At 43.2% G+C, this 27,478-nt stretch overlaps 1 protein-coding gene and 1 long non-coding RNA gene across 2 annotated transcripts; one reads left to right on the plus strand and one right to left on the minus strand.

Moving 5' to 3' along the window:
• LOC142838150 (uncharacterized) lies at window positions 1-18,003 on the plus strand. The gene is made up of 3 exons (XR_012908516.1): window positions 1-88; window positions 11,756-12,014; window positions 17,924-18,003. It is a non-coding gene; the product is annotated as an uncharacterized LOC142838150 (long non-coding RNA).
• Window positions 322-26,038, minus strand: Trpv5 (transient receptor potential cation channel subfamily V member 5). The gene is made up of 15 exons (XM_075953479.1): window positions 25,929-26,038; window positions 22,600-22,697; window positions 22,340-22,462; window positions 21,677-21,814; window positions 21,270-21,368; window positions 20,993-21,165; window positions 20,704-20,850; window positions 18,380-18,592; window positions 7,678-7,764; window positions 7,505-7,581; window positions 7,094-7,259; window positions 6,830-6,896; window positions 4,605-4,873; window positions 1,250-1,356; window positions 322-619 (listed from the first exon to the last, which is right to left on the minus strand). Exons 1-15 carry the CDS (start codon window positions 26,036-26,038, stop codon window positions 322-324), a joined length of 2,172 nt encoding a protein of 723 aa, XP_075809594.1.
• Window positions 26,039-27,478: the final 1,440 nt, after the last annotated feature.

The following is a 27,478-nucleotide window of genomic DNA, read 5'->3' on the forward strand; positions in this document are numbered from 1 at the left end:
CCAGATGTCAATCAAAGATGTCAATGTCCCCATCTCATGTCCTCAGCTGCCAGTTTCTCAAGATATGAGCTTTCGAGGAACCCATAAGGTATATGCAACAATTGATGCCCATTGCCCATCTCTACAAATGCTGAGATGTGAAGGGTTATATATTGTCCCTTAATTCTTTAAGTCTATATATACCCTCTCACAATTCACAACCATATATGTCAGATTCTTGAAACAGCTATCTCCCTTTTTCTGTCCCTCTTCCTCCCAACCCTTTCTCCCTTTCCACACCTTGATCTACATAGGGTTACATCTAAAGTAACAGGGTACTCTTTAGAAATGGTAGATCTCCTCTCCATCCCCCTCACCAAGGTCTAGTCCAAGATTCAAATGTCCCAGAGATTTCCGACGGAGAATTTCCCAGCCACGGTGGCTAGTGCTGCTCAGGGATGTAGTCCTGGAAAGAGGAGGTGTTTGGAGGACCACAGAGCCTCTAGCTAAAGTACCAATCTCAGTCCCAGAAGGCTGCTTCTCAGATAGCTGCTCCTGCACGTCCTCCTTGTCTGAAGATTTGAAAGCTTCCACATAGCGAAGTACTCGATAAGGATTCTGGTCATGGTGAGACTCAACCCTGCGAGGAAACAGAAAGGACTCATGGGCGGTGGGGAAGGCGGGTCATAGAGAGAAGCAGAGGTGAATGTGGAAGAGAGGACATATCAGGAAGTAAAAGGAGGAGCAGGAGAGAAGCAAGGAGAACATCTAGGCCGGAGGGGAATGAGGTGAAAGTAATGGAAGACAGGCTGTGCTGTATGTGGTAACAAGACAGAGGAAAAAAACTTAGAGATCTGAGTGTCATGAGGTTTACAGTATCCAGGTCAAGGGGTACCTGTGAGAGGAGAGGAGACCCAGGTCAGGAGAAAAGGGGTTGTATATGGAGAAAGAAGCTAGAGTCAAAGCCACAGTATATTGAAAATAAGGGAAAATGATGTACTGAGTAAACGCAAGCAAAACAAATGGACAGCCCATACCCACACCTGAGCATTTACTTGTCTGTGTGCACACCGTTTCACACACCACTGCCCTGTAGTAAACACCAGCTGGCTCTTGTTTTCTAACCCCTTCACCCCCCACCCAACACTTCACCCCCCCCCTCTCTCTCCCAACAACAGACTATTGCAATCCTATGACATTTCCTGGTGGCTCTCCATCTCAGAGAATCCACCTGCAAGTTTTACACACACACACACACACTGTCACTCACCGTAGGAACCAGCGTTCTCCAAGCCCATACTCGCAACCGCAGATACCAGATCGAGGCCACAGGAAGCGAGGCATTTTCCTCTCCAGCATCACTGTGGTGGCCACAACCTGGAAGGAGATGAGGTAGCAAAAATGTCTCAGAAAAAGGCACAAGAGACAGAGAGGCAGCAAGGCCACCAAAAAAAAAAAAAAGAAACAAAAACCAATTTCCTCAAAGAAGACCCTGGAGGCCAGTGGTAAGGGCTACAGTTCATCCATATCTAAGCTTGTCTCAGAACCATGCTAACCTGGCTGTCTCATCAAACCAGGACAGAAGATATTTTTAAATAGAACAATGAGTTCAATACTATTATTCATATTTAGAGAAGGTGAGTCATTCAAAACTAATGTGATTTCCTTCTCACCTTTCATAGGAAAACTACAGACCAGGGACATTGACTTAAATGACTAAATAGAAGCTGTATGATGTCAGAAATGAAACAAGGAGGCTCCAGTTCAGGGACTTGCTAACAAATTAAAAATCCATATCATAAGAAGGAAAATGTTTGATTAATGTCTGTGTTCTTGGCAAGCAAGTTCCTAGTAGTATGTCCCATACTCTGTCCTTTGTCCTGCCCTCATTAGCTAGCTAGATGAAACAGGCACCAGGCTTATCAAATGTGCCTGTGACGCAAAGCTGGGAGGGATGTGTACTATGTGGAGTGACAAAAGCAATAGAGAATGATTTCACCAAACCTGAATGCTATTCTAAAGCCAACAACACAAAAAATTAACAGAACAAGATGCCAAGGGTTTCCCTTACACTGAAGTAGTTGAACTCAGTCATGTAACAAAAATTCAAGGGTTGTAGCTGATTGTGAACTCAGTGTAGCCAATTGTACAACCAGCTGGGAAACTGACTCCATTTTACAGTTATTGACAGTAAATAGTGTCTCTTCCATAATAAGAACTGCTCTAGCGTTATCAGCGTTGGCAACAGGAGATTATTGATACGAGGAGCTATCAATCCCTAAAATAGCCAGCTCTCTGTGGCATGTCTTTCTGCTCTCCTTCATCACCTTCTCTTGATCCCTGAGTTGTACTAGGTTCTCTCCCACCTGCTTGGCAATCATTTTGTTCTCCTCTAGGTAGCTATTCTTCTTTCCTCTGAAATGAATGCTCGAGCTTCTTCTTTATTTACCCTTCTCTTGACTTTTTTTACTCTTGCAACAGAGTGTATCTTGTTCATCTAGAGTATGAGCTAACCACTTTCAGATAACTAGGCAGAGTAGATGGGGCTGCACAGTTAGTTGGTTCTTCCTAACAGACTAGAGAAAAGGGGACCTCACCTTCTTCCTTCCACTACTGCCTCCACTATCCAGCACTAGACCGTGTCTTAAGTTCAAAAATAAGCCTTTCACTAATCTTTGTTGCAATTCCATGGAAATCAGAATGGATTGTCTGTGGTCAAGTATGTTTTTCATTTTATCTTTTGAAGTGTTGAGAACTCAACCCCCAGCCTTGGACATGCTAGATGTGATGGTTTGAATGTAACCAGCCCCTATAAGTTCATAAGGAGTGACTTCATTAGGAGATATGGCCTTGCTGGAGTGGATGTGGCCTTGTTGGAAGAAGTGTGTCATTGTGTGGGACTTCTTGGTTTCCTTTGCTCAAGCTTCACTTAGTAAGACATTCAGATCACTTCCTGTTGCCGGTAGGTCAAGATGAAGGACTGTCTGTTCCTTCCCAGCACCACGTCTGCCTGCACACCACCATGCCACACCCTGATGAAACTGGACTAAACCACTGAAATCATAAGTCACCCCATTGAAATGCTTTTCCTTTATAAGAGTTGCCACGGTCATGATGTCTCTTCATAGCAATAGAGACCCTAACTAAAACACTGGGCAAGCAAAGCCACTACCCAGCTACATCTCCAGCCAAAGACTTTCTTTTAAAGCCTGCATTGTTGTACAATGTCAAAGAGTCAGTGGACGCAATTTGAATGGGACCTTTAAGAAGTTTATACCCAACCCCATTCCCTCAGGTGCTTCAACTTCTTAGAAGCTGTCAACATGGTGTGATTTATCCTAGAAAAGAGATTCAGGCTGAATGGATAGAACAGAAAACTGATGGGTTGTGTAAGGTAGAAACTGAATTCTAGACATATGTCCAAATCTAGTTTGGTATTTTAAACTTCCCAGTTATGAGGATCAGCTCATCCATCTCCAGTTCTTTAAAAAAAGATCCTGTTTGAGTTTGGTTTATTTCTCTTTGTGGTCATGCTCTCTCATTGATATAAGCCCTGACTTGTACCCTTTCCACTATTCTCCTCAGCTAGCTAGTCCTACCCACCTTTACTGGCAGTCTTAAATATTTCTCCCCAATACAAGCATTTCTTAACATTCTGCTTCAATTTCTCAGTTGCCTCTCTTCTTAGCCTGATGTACTTCTCTGCAGCAATTTTACTTCTTTGAGTTTTCTGCCGCCCGTGAAGTGATTTACTTAGTGTTTGTCTGTTCCATAGCTTGGCGCTTCAGTTGGAGGACCTATTATGTCTGTGATGTCTGTGCGTGTGTGCCAGCTCCTAGACACTTCCCTACATATAACAGGCTTTTGAGGACTATTGCTACATACCAACCATGCAATTATGTGAAGGGTAAACATTGGTTCTATTCAAATATTTATATAGTACTTATGTGGAAAGATATGTGCTCTCTAATACATAGGAGGAAACAGTCTGAAGTTGAAGAGTGGAGTAATAGCAACAAGGGTTTTAGTTCACCACAATGTGGATGCTTCTAATAATAAACTTTTCACAATATGAAAAACTCCTATTCTCTGAAACTTTACTCAAATATACAAAATAATAAGGTCATGATTAGACTAAAGAATATACTGACTGCATTCTCACACTGATATATAATTATGTGGAGAAGCAGCTCAATTACTTAGTGATCTTTGGAACACATAGCTTCTAACTCTGGTATTTGATTAGCTTATTGTGCTACAAAGAAAAGATAAAATAGGGATTTGGGGATTTATAGACTCTAATAGAAGAGGAGGTCTAAATTTAAGAACTGCATTATATAAAAACAAAACAAAATATTCTTGCTCTCTGTGGATTCGAAGACTCCTGAATCCACTTTTTACCTGTAATAAATAGACCAACTCCATGATTATATCCTCCATTCTATCATTCTTCTGTCCCCTCCATCCTTCTACAGGTACTTCAGGGTTATACAAATGGAATGGAGATGTTAGCCTTCTGGGGCTGTTCTGGGACTCCACTAAGAGTGGTTCACAATAAACACCGCTTACTGCAATGTTTCACTCCCGTCCCTGCCCCTTTGTGAGACCAACAGCAGTAGACTCACCTGTGCCCTCCAGAGCTCATCCCTTTCCTGGGCCACTCGCCAATGGGTGTCACCCATCATGGCAATGAACAAGTTGAGCATGAGCAGTGTGGCAATGATGGCGAAAGCAGAATAGGTGAGGCTGTACATGAAGGGTAGATCCACACTGTAATTGGCAGGGCCGTCAATGATGGTGAGGAAGAGCTCAAAGGTGCTTAAGAGTGCTGTGGGGTAGTTGGAGAATTCCCCCAGGTTGTCTGGATCCTCTGTCTGGAAAATGATATAGAAGGCTGCTCCGCCCAGGAAGAGGCAGGTGGGAAAGGAAATTGTCACAATAAGTATGGTCTTGGTTCCCATTAGTTCTGCTTCTGATATATATATATATATATATATATATATATATATATATATATATATATATATATATATATATATATATATATATATCTCCATCAGTTTACACACAGTTACACACAAGTACATACCAGTATGCATCCACAATACAGGTACCTTAGAACTGTTAAACTTAAGACTCTTGACTAAGTTCACTGTTCTGGGTCATGATAACATTCAACCATTCATCAAAAAGAATTGTATGTGTACATATGTGCATAAATTGCCTAGCAGATTATTATCTTTTGGAAAACCAAATATTTGAAAGGTAAGTTATTAAAAGAATGTATTGAATCTCCAATAATACCAAAGAACAGATCATGCGATAAGGCTAAAGGGAGAGCTCTTTTTAGGCTCTTTTGACTTCCAGACAGCCACCCATTTCTCTGAGATTTGCTAGGTGAGCTTTGACCATCATGGAGAAGCTGTCTCATTGATGTGCAGCCTACCTCATGGCAGGCAGTTCTGGGTCCTTACAACACCCTGAGGTCCTTTAAATGACGTCTTTTCTGAATGGGATACAGAGGTGTGTGGCAAGGTGATTCCAAGAGCATATAAAAGAGTCTGTATGAAATATACGCTTCCTTCAGAAAAACCACAAGTGCAGAATGACCATTTGGAGGAACAGAGGTATAGGACATCCTTAGGAATCAACTGCTGTTTTAATCATAGTCTACCTATGGGTAAGGAAATTTGGGGTACAGACAAGGAAGAAAACTTACACCAGGCCTCACAGGATATAATACACTATAGAATACTCTATACAGATAAGTCCTTTCACACTTAAGTTAGGTGTGTGTGTGTGTGTGTGTGTGTGTGTGTGTGTGTGTGTGCGCGCGTGTGTGTGCGTATGTCTATTCATTCTCTTATCTATCATTTTGTGGAAAACTTCATTGAACAGAGCATTCTCTAGCGATAGTGATAGGGTTCTGTAGCGATGAGGGGGCATGGTTCTTCAGAGATCATTTTTCCTGTGCACCCTCTTCTCATGGGTAACCAGTTAGAGACACAGAAGACTGAGTCAGAATCGCAAGTTTTTCATGAATCAAACCTGGGCCTTCTTCCTGTGAATATGAACTTTCTTGTGCCTGCCAATGCTCCCTCTATTCTCTCTGGTGGCCTTTTCTTCCTGTTCTGCACCTCCTCTGCTTGTTGGTACTCCCTACTGAACCTGTATGTCCTCATTCTCTCAGCCTCTCGTCACAGCTCTTCTCTGTCTCCATTCTCTCCCATGTCTCAGGCTCTCCAAACTCTTATTATGTACTTTCTTTTTACAACCTTTTCCTTTTCTTCATATATTTTTTTTAGGGGAGCTAGATTTTATTTGACTGAGAATCCCAGGTTACCTTCCATCAGTGTGGGTAAGCCAAGGCAGGAACTCGAAACAGCTGCTCACATCACATCCAGTCAAGAGCAGAGAGAGAGACAAATGCATGTGTGTGTCTGCTCAGCTTCACTCCTTTCCTTCATCTCTTATATGACTACATATTGAAGGAGGGAACTTTCTGTTTTATAGCATGACTTTTATCTCTTCTCCTGCACTATAAATATAGCAAAGTTCAATGTGACATTGCTCATATTTCCCTGATAATATTTAAAATAGCTACAACTCTTCAGTGTCCGATGTCCCTCCAATAGTCTTTGAAGGGGCTTGTGGCTCAGTTAGCTGACTTGAATCTTGATGGCTCAGAATGTATGAGTCCACCTTCCAGGCCAACCAACCTGGGTGGTCCCTTTCAATGGACAAAGTTATGTTTTTAGACCCACTCCAATAGGAAGCAACGGCAATGAAGCCAAGTGACAGTGAGAACTGAGAAGATCTGCATCTCACAGTCTAGAAGCAGTGCTCTTACCTGAGGCAAATCCTAGGATGACCATCGCCATCAGCCAGCAGAAGCGCAGTAGGTCTCCAAAAATCATCTACAGGAAGCAAAGAAGAAAGTTGGAGAGACTCTTTCTCCATGCCTCTGAGCAGCTGTTGCCAGCAGACCTGAGTGTCCCGGTGCTGCCTCCAGCTAGGCTCTGAGCAGCATTTTTCTTTGCAGCTTTCCCCACCCTTCCATCTGTGAACGAAGGTCCTGTATCCTAATCAGAGCAAGGTTTGGTAAAGCACTGACCTTCTGAATCATGATTGTGAAGGGGCCCAGCATCTGGAATCCACGGGCAAAGTACATGACACTACACCAGCCCAGCACCAGGGCCATGGATATGGGCACCGCCTCCCCATTCATACTGGTCAGCCTCATCACCATGGTCACCAGCACAAGGGAGGCATAGGTAATGCTGCAGTAAGAACAGAAATCAAAAAGTGAGGTATGAGCTGGGAATATTTTGAATCTACTGCAACATGATGGTGACTTAGCTAGCACCTACACATTCATTAAGCTAAGTCTTAACAGCTAAAACATAAATCCAAAGATGCAAATTCACTGGGCAGAAATCTCTTATATATAGACCTCAGCAAGTGAACTGGAGACCTGGAAAATTCTAGTAAGTGGAGACAGGGTCTGAAAAAAGAAGACACTCACATGATGACATGGAATGGCCCCCCGAGAATTGTCTGTCCAAAGTAGCGAGAGGCGCCGACTCTGACGATGTCTGGGATCTAGGGAAAGATGATAAAGCAAAAAGAAAATACAGAATGCAATTCAACATGGGACCAAGGTGGATTGCTTTTATTCCAGACTCCCCAGATACTCACCTCTAGAAGCAGAATAACCACAGCCCCAGTGACTGTCACCAGCTCCCCGACCAGCCGTATATTATCTTGGTAAGTCACATATGCTTCCTATGGAAGGTAATCAGGACAAGAAACATTTCCTAATGTAAAGAGTTGTAACCTTTGGCCTACTATCTAAAGCTATCAAGATGTGACCAAGAAAAGGAAGAGCTCTTTCTATCACTATCACCTCCACCCTATTGTAACTTCCACTCTAATTTTGTGACCAGGACATGAGATTACATGTCCAAGATTTTCTTATAATGTTATATGCTAATGACTAGGTTTATTCCATGGCAATGCTTCCTCCTTTATATGTGTTGTGAGTTATGATTTGGAAATCATAATGCATCTAGCAGCTAAGAGAACCTTTCAAATCACCAAAATGACCAAGTGGAATACTGGCCATGGTAGTAAATACCTGCAGTTCCAGCATTCAAGAGACTGAGATAGAACAACAGAACACGAAGGCAAGGCCAGCTTGGGCTGCATTAGAAACCTTGTCTAATGACAAAATTAAAACAGACAAAACAACAATGCATGCCAAGTGAGTAAGTGAGCATAGAAGATAGGGATGATGGCTTCTGCCGTGGAAAGAATCCAATTGCTCCAACTTCACTGTGGCTCACACCCACTTTTAAGACATCATAAGCTTATTTCTGAATTCAGGGGCCATTATGGGTCCCAAACTTGGTAAATCTAATGAGGCCTTGCAACAGTGAAGATGTTTGAACTCATGGCTTCTCATCCGGAAGATGGAAACTCTACTGCTTTACCTACTGCAGATAATGTGAAGGTCACATAGGTGGAGTGCCTTTGGAGTACACTTTAAACCATAAAAAGCCCTAGAAATATTTATTGTAGTTTCACTGATTTGGTAATACAGAATAGAATAGAAATAGGGCTACATATGGATTTTAGTTTTCTGGAAAGGCCCTGATTATCCTGAGAAGTCAAGGTGTTTCTGGGGTCAAGGTGGGATGAAGGCAAACCTATTTCAACGACCTGCAGATTTGATGATGAAATGCTTCATCCATGACCCTTACCTACTGAGAAGTCATGACCTCACTCAAGAATACAAGGAATTTTTTGGACTGCTTTTTGGGGAAAAAAGTCATATATAGACAAGAATATATGCCCTTTCATATATATAAAGTATATATTGTATATATACATATAGTATATATGTAATATATATTATATATATAATCTAACATAGAATTATATATCTAAGTCCAGCAAATTAGAGCACCTCTGGGGCTGCTCCAGAGTTCATTGCTTGCTGGTTATTTGTTTTCTTTGTTTATTTTATCCTCAGTCCTTGCAGTTCTATGAGCTCTCTTCCTTCTCCACTGAAATTCAGTTCACAGACTGTGTCCTTTTATTATTGATCTCCTCGATCATAGCTATCTTTCTGTAAAGCATGCCAAATCATTTTTAGACCGTGTAGGTAAGTGGAAAAATAAATAGTAAACACATTAACTTTAGAAATAACTTTAAATGCAGAAATTAGACAAGTGAATCTGATTTTGAACAAAATTGTCAAATGTCTTTTTAAAACTTTATATCTTGGTGAATGACTCAAGATCAGAGGTTCTCATTCTTTTTAAAGCTATGACCTTTAATATAGTGCCTCACGTTGTGAGGACCCCCAACCATAAAATTATTTTCTTTGCTACTTCATAACTGTAACTTTGCTACTACTATGAATTGAAATGTAAATATCTGATCTGCAGGATGTACCAAGGTCTTATGTGATCCCTGAGAAAGGGTCATTTGATCCCCTCAAAGGGGTTGTGACCCACAGTTTCAGAACCACTGTTCCAGACAATGCCATCAACCTTTTCTTGTTTGTTTCAGTTAAGAAGAGAAACTGAGCAAAGTCTGGTAGTAAAAGTTTGTAATCCCAGCAGCCCAGATCTTGAGGTAGAAAGATTGTGAGTTAAAGGCCAAATCCCAGCAACTGAGAGGTGGATTCAAGAGAGTCGGGAGTTCAAGCCCATTGTTTGAACATGTAACTGACATATTTGAGTCCGACCTGGACAAAGGTAGACCTTGTTTGGAAAGGAGGGGAGCAGAAGATAGAAGATGGCCTAGAAAACTCTGTGACGATCAGAGTGCCCCTAGAGGCCAGGGAAGCAATGACAGCACTTATGACTCTGTGACAATCAGAGTGCCCCTAGAGGCCAGGGAAGCAAGGACAGCACCTATGCTTTAGATAAAAAATAGGGAACTTGTAGGCAAACCATAACCAATCTCTCTTGCTAGGCTCCCCACCCAACTCCATCAGCCCTTCTCTTCCTGTTCTGCGGATTCCTTTACATGTAGGCGTTACCCCGCACAGATCCACCAGTCAGACAGGCATTCAGAAACTGTACGCTTTTGCTCGAGTATTTTGATGCAGGTATTATATATGACCCCTCCCTTAAATCAGGCTGTGGAGTATGGGGTCTTCTGTGAGCTTACTTCTTTCTGTTCTTCAATACCAGTAAACAAAAAAGTGGGGTTTTTTGTCTTTAAAAAAAACCCCTATTTTCTGTGTGTGTGTGTGTGTGTGTGTGTGTGCGTGCGTGTGTGTGTGTGTGCGTGTGAAATATGTCATAGTAATAACGGTTTCAGGCCCTTGATTGTAGTGTCTCATACTGACAAATTTCTTTTTGTTTAGAATAGTTATTGTTACAGCGTTAAGAAAATGGGTCATTTTTTTTTTTAAAGATGCAGAGACCTTGGATTTCATTGACACATCCTTGCTGTCTCAGGAAGATACTGCCTCTCTTAATCAACTATCCTAAGCTTCCCTAGAACTAAGCCTAAACAAATAATGAATTTACCTTTTTAAGCTTTAGAATTTTATTCTTTAGGAATTGTTCTCAAGACATTGTGCTTCAATAGAACAGTTAATTCACAGTTCTTTAGATGTGTTGTTCTTCAAGGAAAGGCTCGGGGATCAAGGTCGTGTATAGTAAACCGTGTTTAAGTTAGCACAGCCACTCAGTCTCAACCCTGTTCATTGCACCACTGCATTCTTACAGTGCTTCCTTCTCTTTCATTTTTTGGGACCTAATGCCTTCAGGCAAACACACCGCTGTCTATCATCTTCTTTACCCTGCATCTCTCTAGTCCACTCCCCTTCAAGTTTCAAGATTCACCTTTTGGAAATGTGAACATTATCACGTGACTTCTGTTTCATGCCTTTCCTAGCTGTCCAGTGCCTTTAGGATAAAAGCACAGATGGACTAAGAGAGTGTTCCCTAAATACTTATCCCAGTAGAAAGTTGCTACATAGTGTCTGGACAGGATTAACATACTGAGTTAAAAGAAGGTGCTCCTCCGAGAAAGGGTAAAACCTGGTTGATACCCTGAGATGAGACATGAAGGGGAAAGACCAAGAGCTATAGGCCAAGAGGCAACTGATGTTTTGTTTGATTTGATTCTTTTTGTTTGTTTTGGTTTTTGTTTTTCCTGAGACAAGGTCTTATTATGGTAACCCTTGGCTGGTCTGGAACACATTGTGTAGACCAGGTTAGCCTCAAGTTCACGGTGGTCCTTCTGCCTCTACCCACTGAACACTAAAATTTCAGGTGTGTGTCATCACATACAGCACTGTCCTTTGATTTTTGAAATTGTGTGTATTTGTGCTTTTAATCAAAATTCATTGTGAGGGAAGAATCAAATATAAAACCTAGATTAACTAACGTGGTTTACAAACTCACTGTTCTATCCTCGGTCTTGTGTTCTTATGCTGAGTGTGGACTGAAGATGATAGACCAATGGGATCCTGATAACCAGGTCTTAAAGCACGATGTACTTTTTTCTTAAGAAACCTCTGACACCACATCTGTCTAGTACACCGTTCCTCGTGCTTCAGGATTCAGGTCAGGGCAACATTTGTCTGGGTTCTCCTTTAAAGCCCTTCTGCAGCTAGCTCCCATGTGCCCCCTGTGGGCAGCTGGTGTCGCCCTGATTCATAGGCTGCTTCTTGAGCACTGAAGTGTTGTGTGCTCAGATCTCTTTGAGCGCCCTGAGGATATTAGCATTTCACTCTTATTTTTTTATCCAGGGTTTACAGCAGTATGGTAAAGTATTCATTCAGCAAGAAAGCCAAGAAGGAAGGGGGCCTGCAGAAACATCAGAGAGACAGCTTTCCCTGAAAGCTGCAGACTGAAGAGAGAAATAAATCAGTAAGTGGGGACGGAGAAATCTATTTGGAAGTAAACCAATTGAAAAGATGGCACCTGACTGAGTTCTTCTGAGACTACCAGCATCCTTGGTCAAGGTCATCTGAAACCTAAAAGACACTCCACTCTACTCCTCTGAAAGTAAGTATTTCCTACAAATAACCAGAATTTTCGTCATAGCCACATGGCTTCGAATTTTAAGAATTCTTAACAGACCGGAATTTTAGGAGTTGTCATAACCTGGAATTTAATTGTTATCCATAACCAGATCCCTGGTCACTCGCATCTCATTGACCAGCTTGTCCTAATGAGTGACTGTCCCGGGTAAAACACTCAGGCAAGGGTACAGCAGAGCATGAAGCAGCAGTGAAGTAAAAGCATTGTGAGAGCACTGTGTGGGGAAAGGTGAGCAGTACTGCCTGTCCCAGAGTACAAAAAAATCCTACCTCAAGCTTTGGATTCCTCCCCACCTCCCCCCAGATCAGACCTGCAAAGGGCCCCACTGACCGTTGGTGGAGGATTGCTATGATTTTCTGAATTGAACAGAAAGCTTCCTGAACAGGACAATCAATGTTTATAGGCAAGTGTTTACCAAAACCCAAAGGCAAAGCAGGATCTCAGGAGAGTTTAGGTCCCCTCATTGTTTTTCTTTAAGAAGACCTACAGGTTTTCATTGTTTGTATTCTGTATTCCATATCTAGTGGTAAGGACTGCTGGCCTCAGGAGAGCATGACCCTGTTCCCCAGGAAATGTCATCCTCTCAGTTTATGACCCTGCCTAAGGAAGGTTGATTGGGAAATTTTTTCTCTTCTAGGAAGTCATTACGTAACAGCGCCCACTCCTTTGTTAGTTTACCTCCTAAGGTTTGGCCCCCACCTTCACCGTTTTGTTTCACTTTGTTCTGATATACTTAGCTTTTTCATTTGACACAGAATCTCACTATATAACCCAGTCTGACCCAGAACTCACAATCTTGGCTCACCCTGGCAAGTGCTGTCCAACATCCTTTCCCTTCGCCCTTTGCCCATTACCCAGTCATCTTCATTTGTCCTTAGCTCTGCATTTCAAGTGTGTGGAACTGCGGAATTGCCTGAGAACTTTAAATTGTAAACAAGCAGTCTGTCTATGTGTCTAAAGAACTACTGAAATTAGCCCCAGAAGGTTAAGATCCATTCCAATACTTTGATCAGAAAATAAGTAAAGGAGGGGTGCTCCGGATGATGCAGACTCCACGTAGCACGAAAGACGTCACCCAACACATAGTCTTCTTGCCCCGCACACTACACATTTTCGTAAAATCTTGTACCTGAGCAACTGCAGAGAAGGTTTTGAGATCAACGCCTCTCTCATTTTCCAACACTGAATAAAACTGATTTCTAAGTTGGTCTAAGACCAATTACCCATTTCCAAAGAAGTATGATTTACTCTCTATCTCATAGGCTAATTACATAAAAATAATAGTGGTGATTATGAAAACTGGAGATCAGAGAGTAGCTCAGAAGCTAGGAGTGGGAGGTATTCCGTATCTGATCTTCTTTCCTCACTTAGGGTATGCTCACTTTTACAATATTTCTATATAAAAAGTGAGGGTGGTGGACCTGAGCTAGTTCAAAGCCTAGAGGTTGTCTGGAACATGCAATGCATCTACAAAGAAAAAAAAAACCCTAGGAGATAGAATATGACTCGGGAGCAGGAAATTGCCCGTTTCTGTAGTTATAATTCATGGTTCTAAGATGATAGGCACTTGAAGTCTACTAGTGCCTACACCACCTTTGCCAACCAAATGTCTTTGTCAAAGATTTGTAGCCAGCACTGTTTCAATGGTGCTCATCTTCTTTATGAGTAAGAGGAACTTCAAATGATAAAATGCTTTGACGTATAAAAGGCAATCTACAAAGCCACATCATCTTTACCTGTAGCTTATTAAAAATGAAACATTATGATCCTACCCCAGCTTTACTGCCAGAAACGTCAGGTGAGCTTAACAGGGTCTCTAAAGCGTGACGAGTGTGTTCAGGGTACATATAGTAAGTACTTGGGAGAGGATATTTTTATCTCCCGGGCTCCCTGTTTCTCTTTTCTTCCCTCGGCTTTAATTGGGATGCTTCTTCCACGGGGAGCTGATTGGGAGCCTTGAACAAGGAATTGTACAGAATTGGAGATCAGGTGGGTTTTTATAGGGCTATGGTGCCCGGGGTTGTCTGGAACGTTCCAGAGAGAAGGGCATATGGAATAATCATATTGACTATGTCAAATCAATGATTTAAAATAGATAGAAAACCATTTATAACTCCTAAAATTGTTCTCCCCCTCACTGTTCACATTCGTCACAAAGAAATGATGATTTTACCATCATTAAATCTCCTGATGTGAACTCTTCCTCATCACCTCCCTCTGAGATCATTATGCAAATTGACCATTCTCTCTTGCATGGTAAACTATAATAGGCACCTGATTGGTATCCCCATAATGTCTGTCTTAGTCATTTCTAGTCTGTTTCCTATCCTGGTACACAATTTGGCACGAGGATTTTTATTAATGCCCATCATTCTATCCAGCTGGGTTGGGCAAGACTCTAATCATAGCACTCAGAAGGCAGAGACAGGAGGATGGCCAAGAGTTTGAGGCTTACATAACCTGTGTAGAGAGTAGCAGGCTACTTTGACTGAGTTATTTTCATATTTAAAATTCCAAGCATCCTGTAAATTTGACAGTGAAGATTAACGCCAAATACGTACAGGAACACACCGCACAAACTGGGAAAGATCTGCCTTCACAGCCTCATCGGTGGCAACTTGCTCAGTTCTCTGTGTTTTGATCAGTCTTTTTTTCCTAGACCCTGAAGAGAATTTCCCTGCCTTAGGCTCGGTGTATATGCATTCTCCTTGCCTAAAAGTCTCTTTTCATTTTGGCCTCAGCTCAGGGCAGAAGATTCTTTATAATCTTTGTTTGTCCCTCAAAGGAACCAGGCTGCTGCTATATGCCATCTTAACACTGTGTCCTTTTTCTTACTCTGGGTAAAATTTTAGTGCTAAGCAACTTGTAACAAAACATATTTATATGCTAATTTTGTTAATGTACATCAATCTACAAATTCTTAAACAAGAATTCTGTCTACATTGTATTTTGCTCAGATGATGGTTGTTGAGTTTCTAGTATCCACACTAGTGTTTAGCATTATTTATTTCATGAAGTATTGAAATATTCCTAAGAAAAGAAAAAAAAACAACAAAAGAGAACTCGACAGAAATTTTTCTAGGAGATGAAAGGGATAGATAGATAGATAGATAGATAGATAGATAGATAGATAGATATAATCTTACTGTATAGCTCTAGTTAGACTATACTCTAGATTAGGTGCTTTGTGTATAAAATCAAGCAAACCACTTGAATGCTGGAAAAAGGGCATGCCTAACCATAACCGTGCTCGGTGATAATGGTGGGCATTAGTCAATGTTCTCGTGACAAATAGTACACCAAAAGTCAAAGTAACCCTGTGACTGGAAAGCTAGAAACAAACCTCCAGGATGGCGTCTGGTAGCTCTCAATCCTACCTGAATATCAGTTGCTTGAATTTCTTTAAAAGACCAAAGCCAGGTCTCTACTTCTTAAGTTCTAAAATTTTAGGTCTGGTTTGTAGCACAAGGACTTGTATTTTTCCTAGCTTCCCAAGCCTGTAATGTGTAGTCTTACTTACAAGACACACATCTAGAAAGTGATACAATTAACTAGCAGTCACCCTACTGTTTAATTTCAGAGTTCACATTAAAATCCAAGAAGCCTAGCTCTCAAACCTTGAACTTCTCAATTACTTGAAAACTCTGTGGTCACTCTGACACACCAACATTTGAGTGGAGCTAAATTAGCTCCTCCTTTACATGGCTCAGTTTTTATGCACTTTATGCTGTCTCACAGAAACAGAGGATTTTCCCCCTTTATTCCAAATTTCCAGCGTGCAGCTACTTGATTGTTCACATAAATTCCCACACATGAAACTAGAATAGTTCTTTAAGGTCCTCATGCCCAGTGTTTTCCACAGACCCTAAAAGATCTACAAAGGGAGTCCCAGAGTTACTGAGAGCCCCGTGTCTCCAGCATGACTTGTGTCATTGGCTATTAAGTATTCATTTATTTAAGCAAAAGTTCCCCAAAGTAACTAATTGGTCAACAATTGAATTCAAGTCTAGAGAGCATGTTTTTAAACCTTTGTATTTCTGAGGCTTTCAAGTAATATACAAATAGAAAAAAGAGAGAATTTCATATTATTCAAGGAGTAATGCGATGTGAAAGTAAAATATTCCAAATTATGGTGATAAATTCTCATCCTATCTAAACTGACTTAGAACCAGAATGTTCTAGAAACTCAGATCCAAGGCTTAAAGATTTAACACCAAAGAACAGGGACCATTCATTTATTTATATTGTTATCTAAATCCCTTATTGCTGTATCTTTGACCTTCTTACTCCTTAACCTATTTCCAAGGAAATAATATTTAATAAGGATCTTCTATTTTGTTCAGAATGACTGACTTAAGCAAAAAAGAAAGGAGTAAAGATGTTAAGGAGGAAGAAAGAAGGAATAAAAGAAATGAAAGAAGGACGGCTGGGGCACTTAGCTATAATAATGCTATTTTTAGTCTGGAGGTAAAGGGAAAAGATCTTTCAAACACAATTTAGTCTACCTAGGTCAAAGAAACATGTTTATGCTTAATTCACACTGCCCCAATGAGAAAGACACGTAAGACTTAGTTGTACTTAATTACTCAGCATCACCAAAGTGCAGGTAGGGTGGAACCTCATATGTTATTGCCAATGTGTAATCTCTGTATTGGTGTGAGACAAAGGTTGGGGGAACATATGGGAGGACACAGGGGCAGAGATAATGGGAAATACTATCTTCTCTGTTTGCTCATGGCTATGTTTTCTTCCCCATTGCTAGTCACTTGCTTGAACCTCCTAATTATCATTAGTGTTGCTCTCTTTTTCTTAAACATCTCTTTGCTTGTATTTGGCAAGAGCTTCCATGCGCAAATGGAGCCATGGGGAGAAATTTTCCTCTGAGCACCTATATCTAGCTCTGATATTCTGGCAGTATCATCATTTACTTTGTGTTTTGAGATAAAATAATCTCCCTTTTCCTCTCCCTCTCTCTCCTTTCTGTCTGTCTGTCTTTCCTTCTCTCTTCTCTTCTTTCTCAGAATAACTTTTACAGTTGCATAATATAGCATATTAAAGTCAAGTTAATTATACATATATCTTATTTCATATCTGAGATGTAATATACATAGTAAAAACATAAATGCAACTCATTTATTTTATATACATATATTCTGTATACACACATATATGTGTGTATATATGTAGATAAGTAGATATAGAAAAGGAGAGAAAATATAAAAAATTAGAAATAAGAAAGGTAGAATATCTTCACCTAGTTTGGGGTTCTCCTCCCTGTTTGTGTACTACTTTTATCTAAGCCCAAAATTTAAGGTTTTGCTTTTTGATTACATGAAATTTATCTTCTCTTTGAGACAAAATCACCCCCTTTCTTATCTGTGCTGAACTCTTCCTATGGCTAGTCATTGCACAGACCAGTGGCCCTCAGCCTATCCAATGCTGTGCTCCTTTAATACAGTTCCTCACGTTGTGGTGACCCCAACCATAACATTATTTCATTGCTACTTGATAACTATAATTTTGCTACTATTATGAATCATAGTATAAATATCTGACACACAGGACCCCTGTGAAAGGGTCATGTGACTGAGAGCCGCTGGTGTAACTGTGACCTCAGCATTCAGTGCTTCCTTAGCTTACACAGCTCTTTCTTTTCTTTCTCTTCTGTCCTTATTTTTGGGGGGGACTATTTTAGGGCACCAGCACAAAAACTTTAGGGTTTCATAGACAAACCCCTCAGATGGTGTTCTTACTGGTTGACCACATATTCCAAATCTTCTTTTCAGAATCTATGCATTTTGTTGGAAGAGAAGAATTTGCTTTATTTGGCATGATTTTTAATCTATTCTGCACCTTTATTTTTCCATCTTTAGCTCCCAGAACTCCTCAGGACACCATGAAATGGCAGGTCCTGTCGAGGTGATTCATACTCAACTGCTGCCCCCTTCTGAGATCTTTCTATAGAGTCTCCAACAGAGATCTAGACAACCCACTACAGAGAGGAACTGCTTGGTAAATTAAATGGAATTTCTCAAATATGCAAGGTTAGAAACACCAAACACTTTTTAAAAAAGTGTGTGTGTGTGTGTGTGTGTGTGTGTGTGTGTGTGTAAGAGAGAGAAGAGGGGAATTTTGTAGCTTCTTGGACACTTTTCCTGCTGAGGCTCCATCTGTGCCCTCCTAGCTCCTGTCTAACTCCTACATTAGTAACAAGGTGCTGGCAACTTCCTGGTCCTGTGGCCAGTGTCTTTTTTGGAGAGCATCAACATGGTCTCCAACACCATTACACCACACCATCATTCCCTTTCACCCCTTTGCAGAAGATGTACCTGTAATGTTTTCTGTTCCATGATGGTATTATCGCGAGAATATGTGCGGTTGGTGTCACGGAACTTGAGGGGCCGGTAGACACAGCATGTGCTGAAGCAGATCATGTAGAGGATGTAGAGAGCACCCAGGAGGCAGAAGTAAGGCTGTCCGTACTTCCTCCACTTCAGGCTCACCAGCTCCTTCACTGGGGTCTGTTCTAGAATCTGGCGAGCCTGTCAGAAAGAGGACATGGTGATGCAGAGTTGAGTGTAGAGTTGCGATCCAGATGACAGGACATTGCCCAGTCATTCATTTCTTTCACAGGCGGCTAGGAATTTCCATTCTGTGCTAGGTTTTGCACTAGTGCTTTGAAGAAGTACTTGCTCACTGTACTAAACACAGCACACACAGCAGCACTGAGGCTCCAATAGATGCATAGTAGCCGTGTGACTGAAGGGACATTTAGGCAAGGTTATTCCACAAATAGCAGCAGTCACTCCGAAAGGAAGATCTGAGAAGCCACTGCCCCTTTGCAGGTAAGACATGCTTGGGACTAGGAGAGCATCTGTTGAGACTCATGGATGGAAATGGCCTGAGAGAAATAAGCAATAACAACGGTCGCTGTGCAGACACCCTGTAGACATCACAAGAGGGGGTTTGATTTTTTTCCTAATGTAACAGAAAGAAGTTGGGAATTCTAAGCAGGAAAATAGTTCAGTTTGCACTAGGTACGGTTAGACTGACAAAGAGCAGTACAGGAGAGGGCAGGATGTGGTAATAGTATAAGCCAGATGGGATGGCGGCTCTGAGAGAGGTAAACAGCAGGATGCAACGGAGAGAAAGAACAACATGGATGGGATAGGACATCAGAAAAGCCAGGAAGAGGCAAATTCAAAGTAAAACATAAAAGATTGGGGAAATAAAAAAATTTCCCTTGAGAGTGGAGGGAGGAAGAAAGACTGTTTCCAGATACCCTCAACAATCCAGGCAGGAAGCTGAAGGAGCCCCCAACCACAGAATCTATTTTTGCCAGAAAATAGAAAAATCTTGATCTTCAGATGGACGACTGCAAGCAATAAAAGTGGGAGCCAGACAGGTGGTGTTAGAGAAAAGTAGCTGCTGCAGGACACATAAAATCCAGAGGAGAATGCAGGTGGCTAATAATTGACATCAAAGAGTATGGGGTGTGGTTGCAGAACCTACATTATCCATAGGCGTCTAAGAAAACGTGCTCAAACTTTAGGTGCTTCCAGGATTTTCCAGATCCATACAAAGTAGATTTCAATTTTTCTTCTGCTCATTAGTTAGAATAATCTTTCAAGATTTGTGGTTCTAGAAGGGTTCTTAGGAAATTGTCATAGAGCAGAAACAGAAACTCAGTTTGAACCATATCAATAGGTTCCTGAAGATGGAGGCCTTTTCTTCACTCTAGACTCTTCCTTTCTGTCCATTTACTCTATTATATCTGACTGTCTTTGTGCTGTTCCATCCCTGGAAAGTTTGATGCAAAACTCAGGGTTTTGTTGTTTGTTTGGGGCTTTTTGTTTGTTTCCCTTCTTCCTAGTGACACACAGCTCCCCCTAGAGTGCCGAGGGGAAGGATACACTTCTTCTCTGAGGACTCCTTCAACTTCCTGTCTGGGTTGTCAGACACATCTTGAAACTCTTCCTCCCTCTACCCTCAAAGGTTAAAAAAATACTTCTGCCTATGGCTTTGTTTTGAATCTGCCTCTTCCTAGGTTTTTGGGGGCCTCCTCACCTCATCTATAATCTTCCCTCCTCTGCATCTGGCTGTGGATGTGTTTCATCACATCCAGCCCGAATTGTTCCCACCTGTTTCGCTGCTCCCGTGAACAGTGTGCACCCCCATCATGGAACAGATCAAATTCAACTGCAGTTTATGAGAACAACCCAAATTTAAAGAAGTTGGCTAGAAAGATATATGTTTTTTCCTCATCTGTCCCCTTGGTTTCTTGTGTATTGTCCGGGACGATGCAGCAGGTACTTGACATGCTAAATGATGAAAGGAAGGAAGGTAAAGAAGGAGGGAAGGAGGGATGAAGGGAGAGAGGGAAGTGATTCCAAGTTAGATTCTTAATCTGAAAGGTTAAAAAGAGATAAATAAACAGAGAGAGTAGAGCCCAGAGGGGAAAAGTGATCTCAGAAGATGAGTGTTGGATAATATTTGTACCTATGGAAACTATTTTCTCCTATAGACAGGGTCTCTATCTATGTAAGGCTGTAAGGTATCTTGGGATCAAAGTGTCTCAGTAGATGAAAAAGCAAGCAATATCTCAAGATGTGTTTCTCACATGAAGTTTCTGGAACCATTATGACATCCATACCTCTTTCTTCTTGGAGGAAACCACAAGTTCCAGAAAGGACAACTCCTCTCCCCAGGAGTCAATCTCTGTGATGTCATAGAGGGAAGATGTTAGTGACCCACATGACCACTGGATGTGCTTCCGTTTCTGCATCAGGTGTTGAAACATCTGGCGGAGAAAGCAAAGATTTGAATGGTGAGTGTGTTAGAAGATGGTCTAGAGACTACCTATGGACCAAGTCAATTACCTACACCAGTGATGGGGTAGACAGGGAAAAGTCATTAAGGACAACTTAGGGCATGGGTCTTACCACAGTGTTGCCCTCCACTCCAGCCAGCTTGAAGGGGGTGAGTCCCTGGTTGTTGGGCACAAGTTCCAGGGACTTCAGGCGGTCTCCCCCGTCATAGGACAACAGCAGGTTGTACATCTGGCAGGCAAAGGTTTTGTTGGGCTGCAAGATTAGTATGTGCAGCACAGTATTTCCTGGGGAAGACAGAGGTTGGCATCAGGTCCCCTGATGACTCACTCCCTGTCCCCCATCCTCTCACACCCAGCATCCAGCACTTTCTCTTCATCCCAGCTCTTACCCAGGGAGTCCTGAGCCCGGATGTCAGCTCCATGCTCAATGAGCAGCCTGACAATCTCCTCGCTGCCCACACAGGCAGCAAAGGACAAAGGGTGCTCTCCTGTGGACACAAAAAGATAGGAGACAGGAGACAGCAGGATCAGAAGAGGACTTTTGCCCTCCAGCCCAACAACTGCCTCCTCCTCCCATAAGTCAATTTGTGGCTTGGGATCACTTGCCAGGCAGATCCTCAGGGAAATATAGCACAGAATGTTGTAGAGGGAATTGGCCTCTGGTTCTAAGTCCTAGAAGAACTATACCCTCCCAGATTCTCCAAAAAGGGAATGAAGGAAAAGATCCTCCGTAACCTCTTTTTGTCCAACCCAGCTCTCCATCTCCCCTTTCTCTGAGCCTGGCCCTGGATCTCACCATAGTAGATGAGGTTGTGGGGACTGCGTTGGAAGGCGGAGCCTGTAACTCTGGCAGAGACACTGGCCCCTCTGGCAAGCAGGGCTCGGACCAGGTTCACATTCTGGTTCATGATTGCGATGTGTAGTGCAGTCTGACCTGACCCAGAGAGAGAGCTGTGTGTCACGGTTCTGTCTGGGGCACAACACCCCGTAGCCATTTACAGAAGTTCCCTGAGGGTTCCCCACACAAACTTCTGCTGTAGACTGCAGAGTAGCCAGGGACCTAGGGCTCCTGGGTCAGTGCCTCTATTCTTCATCTATTGAGGGAATGCTATACATATGAACAGTCTAAGGTTGCAGAGAAAATGAGAGAGAGAGAGAAAGAGAGGGAGAGAGGGAAGGAAAGGGGGAAAGGAGAGACAGAGAGAGAGACACACACAGAGAGAGAGACTTATGGAGTTATGGTCTGAGGGGCCCTGAGAAACCTAAAGAGAAATATGGAAATATGGAACAACTAAAATGGAACCATGGAAGTTAAAACCCACGATCTAGAGTCTTGTCTTTATCTCAACTCATGAGGCACTTCCACCCTTTCCCTGAGCCCACCCAACACAGATGCATTTTAGCCCAGCCTACCCACCCACATCAGGTTCAGGTTTGAACTACTGTAAGGCTGCCTCACCTACAAATGGCTCACACAGTGTAGGCTCTGTGACCAGGTATGGAGCTGCCTCCATCAACATCGTAGCGGCCTCCAGATTGTCATAGAGAGCTGCTACATGCAGCGCTGTCTCCCCCAGGGCAGCTGGAATGAAACAAGGCAAGAATACCAAACATTTGCCAGTCTCTCAGGGAAGAGGCTCCTGACTCCAGAAACACATCAGGAGCCTCTCCAAGCAGCCCTTTCCAAAGCCACCTCCATCCATCTATCTCAGATCTCACCTCTTTGTCGGAAGTCACAGTTCTGGTCATGCTGAAGTTTCTTAAGTGTGCACAGATCATTTTCCTTGGCTGCTCGGAGCAGTGGAGACTCCCAAATACTGGCAGAAGATGAGTAGAAGTTCATTAGGGATCATCACAGAGAGGCCATGGTCAGAGGAAGCAGAGCCATTCTCTAGGGTGGTCACGGCTCTCACAGTACACAGTAACAAATCAATTTGTTGCTCTTGAGTTATTCATTGGTTTCAAAGGATGAGAAGACACTAAGGCAAGATCTCATTTTAAGGCTACTCTGACTTCCTTTGTGGTTCCTCTCACTGTAATTCCTCCCAGAAAGTGAAGGCTCGTGTGTGGCCTGAGTGTTAGCTGTAAGTGGTTAGAGAGACAGGACAGTTCTTCATATGGTTGAAAACGTTGCACTTAGGACACAGGCCTCAGATTATTCAAGCAGGATTTAACCTGGAAGCCTCCTGGTCTACCAGAAATGACTGTGCAAGTTGCCAACAGACAAAAGCAATCAAGAGTCCTGTCCAGCAGTGACGTCTATGAACCACAACACTGACCAGCACAGCAAGGTATCCCTAAAGGTGCCATCGTGACACGCCTATCTTTGCATTAACCCACAGCTGTCTAATTGGACTTAAGGTTCAATTACCAGGACAGAAATCATGTCTGGTGCTAGAAATAGCCAACCAACTTCATGGGGCCAGTGAGGTCATAGATCTTAGAAGAGAGTCCACTACCACCACTGTGCTAGGTCAGTGGGATTCTTAACAATATTCTAATAATTATCCTTACACTCACATGTAAGTACAGCTCTCAACTCTCATTAAAGAAGATTTTCCTTACAGCAAATAGAGACCATCACAGAAAAGCCCAACTGGACACTGTGCACAGATCAATGGAACATGGGGATACAAGCCACAATGAATACATCTTCAATACAACTCCTACTCGAAAACACAGAAGAAGAAAAGGCGAAAAGATTGCTAGGAACCAGAGAGGGCCACAAAGTCTGCTGTGAAATTGCATCCCCGATAAACGGTTGCATAAACAAGACCTGATAAGTGGCAGTATCGATAGACATGTTAACTTGGAATAGAGAAAATGTCAGAGTCCGGCCACTAGACAAAGAACTACAGGCAATTACCAATTGCTCAGAGAGGAGCTGCATAAATGCTTGTCTAAGACAACCTGGTTAACCTGAAATCACTTACACACAATGAATGAACGTGGACTCAGCAAGTTATGTGTGTGCTTGTGTGTGTGTGTGTAAAACAATAATAATTAAAGAAAAAGATCCATCAATTTGGGGGGTATGGGAAAGAAGGGAGGGAGGAAAGGAAAGAAAAAAGTGATATAATCATATTTTAATGAAAACATACTAAATAAAAAATGATGAATAACTTAATTGATAATGAAATATAAGGGGTTATTCCTGAGGAACAAGAGTCTGGGGTGTGCAGTGAGTTTCAGGGTATCCTTGTGGGGGGAAAAAAAGGACCTTAGGCCTGATGGACTTCTTCAAAACCACAAAAGTAAGTCAGAACCCTGAAAGGAGATGAGAAGGAGGAGGCATTTCTGTAACCTCCCCACGCTTCCAGGTCAGTTAGACTTGCTCTCTGTAGCCAAGGGGAGTTGGTGACCAGCCACTAAAGGACTTGGGCTAGCCTTAGACTTTACAGATTCTGTGAAGCTGTGCCATGGATTCTTGCATTTGTCCCCTCCCAAGTTCTTACCACTCCTTTGTACGGTTGTTCAAATGCATATTTCAGCTATGAACAGAGTGTGCAGGGAGCCCATAGGCCACACCTTCCTCCCATACTTAGACCTTAGATGTAAGACTCCAGATACTTTGTTTTCAACCAAAGAGAAATGAGCACTGGGACTCTCAGATGCTTGAGATGGTCTTACAAATGCCCCTGGGTTAATCTTTGAATTTGACTTTGCCTGGATATATGTGGAGTAGGAAATGAAGCCGAAGCCAGTCTTTCTAAACAACACAGTCTAGGCTCCAAAGGCAAATGTGGATCTAGGGATTTGGGGGCCATAGGGAAAGCATAGGAGACAAACAGATGGCTACTTTTTCTTCATGTCTCTCAGTCCCTGATTCTCTTTTTCCATTGTCTCCAGGGAGAAGGAACTTTGTAGTTAAAGAACTGTTTTATCAAGCATAATGCTCCCAGGAGGAGCTTAGAGTCAGAGGTCAGAACCTGCCCTAACTCACCTAAGTTCTTGGTCCTAGTTGAGCCTTGTGGCCCTGACCAGCCCAGAGTGGCTAGGGCTGGATTCCAGAGTTTAACCCTTCTGTCTCGAGGCTACGATATAAAACTCTGTCCATCCTAACCCTTGACCCCCCCCCCCTGCACCTTTACTTAGGAAAATTTCTGAAGCCAAATGAACTCAAAGACTATCCTAGGTGCACTCTAGCGCAAAATGCGGAGAAACCGAAGTTCCCATTGCGTAACCTGGGGAGGAGCTCAGCGAAAGAACGGAGTGCTCGCAGAACTCAGTAGGGAAAATAACGCAAGGCTCCGTGTTCACAATCATTAATACGTTCAAGATGCGGCAAACCGGAAACTGAGCCAAACACAAGAATCTTCTGCAGCAGGCATTCGGCTCTCAGTTCATTCTGTTTGCCAGCCCACTCTCAAGGGGAAGCCAGTCGCACAAACATTCTGGAGCCGGAGCTCACCTGAGGGAGGCTCTCTGGCCCCTTGCCTGGACAGTTTTTCCGACTTCTGGACCTCAGAGCTCATCCCTGCAATGATCTTTCTGGAGATGGGTCAGCAACCCGAGACTAAAGGCCTTTGGTTATCTCCCTGATCTCCGGCAAGCCTGACACATTAAAAAGGAGAACTGAACTCAGCCCTCCGTTCTCACCTGAGCTGCCTTGCTCAGCTGGTCACCTCCAGGCATCATGCAATTAAACCTCTCCTCCCCCTTTCCCAGGTCATCAGCTTTCATTCTTCTGATGACAACTCCTTGATCAAGCTTTCCTCAAGTCCTCTAAACAAAGACTACTTCAAAACCTTGAAGATTTGATCTCTTCCCCACAAAACCTACTCCCCCTGCAACCTTTTCTGCCTTGGCCTCTCCACCAATTTACCTGTCTTCTACTTTTGCGTCTGTATTCAAGGTCTCCATATAGACAACACCATACTTTCTATTGCCGCTACCATGGGCCAGCTGGAGTTTTATACCAGCGAGACTGGAAGGGGTAAATAATAGGCAAGAGCCTGACACAGAGTTTGAGTGCTGCCTCAGGGGAACGGTTGTGTACACAAGGACTTGAGACCCCGTGCGCTGGCTGGGTACCCTCCGGAACCTACCTCTTCTGCTGCAGCATGTGAAGCTGATCCAAGTGCTGGCGCCAGTCTTGTTCGCCGAGCCACCATCTGAGAAGTTTCTGGAGTAGGACCCACGGCCCTGTGGCCCCCATGTCTTCTTGCAAGTGCTCGCAACTCGTGCAAAGCTGATGGAAGGAGTCAGTCTGGGATGACAGCTCAGTCTGCTGAGTGGAGACTCAGGTAAATATATCTCCTGTGCCTGTGGTGGGTGGCTGCGGGGTGTGAGTGTGTGGCCTGTGTGCCCAAGAACTAGTTAGCCACCTTGCTGGGAGAAGGGGAGGAGACCCTCCCAGAGATGTGCCTGGGGGCACAAAGCAGTCTGGAGCAGGGAGGGGGAAAGGGGAGGGGCATTCTTGGTTCCTGGCAGTGGACTGGGCAGCTGAGACTGGGAGAGGCTGAGGGGTTGGGACAAGGAATTTGGAGGGAGAACAGGTTAGATAATCATGAAGGGGAAACTGGTACCCTGGGGCGCAGCTCTTAGACAACCGCTAGAGGCTCTTTCTTGACTCCTGACGTCGGAGAGCAGGTACCGAGAATGACTAGAGGGTAGAGATATCCTGGGACACTTTCTAGGGGTGAGATAGGAGAAGGAATGGATGATGATAAGCCGGTGTCACTTTACGAAACAGCATCTTGCATTGGCCTTCTTATGGCTTTTCAAGAGACGTGCCAGTGGTATTGAATGTACTCTTTCTATGGACCTGTGAGCAGCAGAAACACGGCCAGAGCTGCTTTCGAATGAGATGACACTGTACCAAGAAGGAGTGTGCTCTCTCAGCTCCTGGGCTGGAGACAAAACTAGAACACTCTTGGAAATGGGGGTCTCAGCTGCCAGTTCATTGCTCTCTGGGCCGTTCTACTTCTTGGTAAACTTTTGAGAGACCTGGGAAAGCTAGAAGAGACTCAAGTCGGATCTACTGAGACCCTTCCTTAGAGAGCCTTGGACCATTGGGATTGGCCCCTTCTTTTGACATAAGCAAGAAAGCTCTGATCCAAAGAGCAAAATAGCCCCTAGAGCAGGGCAAGAATGGAAAGGAAAGAGGTGCCTGGGACCTGGAGAAACTGTTCTTACCCAGGCAGAGGGGAGGGTCACCTTGTGGGACATTTTTATGCCTCAGTGGGGGGTGGGGCAGTACGGGTGCTAATGGCCTCTGGGGCCTGTGGACTTCTAGTCTAAGGAGATGGAGGGAGCGATAAGATTGAGGTGAAAGTTATAGATGCAGAAGCGCTGATAAGTGGAGGGGGAATAGGTCATGAAGGGTGCCTTTGCCAAGGAAACCCTAAGCCCATAAAGCTGATCCTTGAGGGGGTGAGGGGGAGGAGTTGCAGTGGAGGAGGCTGGCTCAGTCAGTGACATACAGAGCAGGTGCAAGGACGTTGGGCCAAGGTCCCTGAAGGAAAAGAGGGAGTAACCACCCATAGGTCTTCAATCTCTTCTTGCCCCTCTTGTCTGAACTAATTTCTTCAGTTGGATGCATATGAATAAGTGACTTGGGTGGAGACCAAGTTGTTCCTTGTCTCGTCTCCTTCCC

The sequence above is a fragment of the Microtus pennsylvanicus genome, chromosome 19 (genome assembly GCF_037038515.1).
Source record: "Microtus pennsylvanicus isolate mMicPen1 chromosome 19, mMicPen1.hap1, whole genome shotgun sequence".
NCBI lineage: Eukaryota > Metazoa > Chordata > Mammalia > Rodentia > Cricetidae > Microtus > Microtus pennsylvanicus.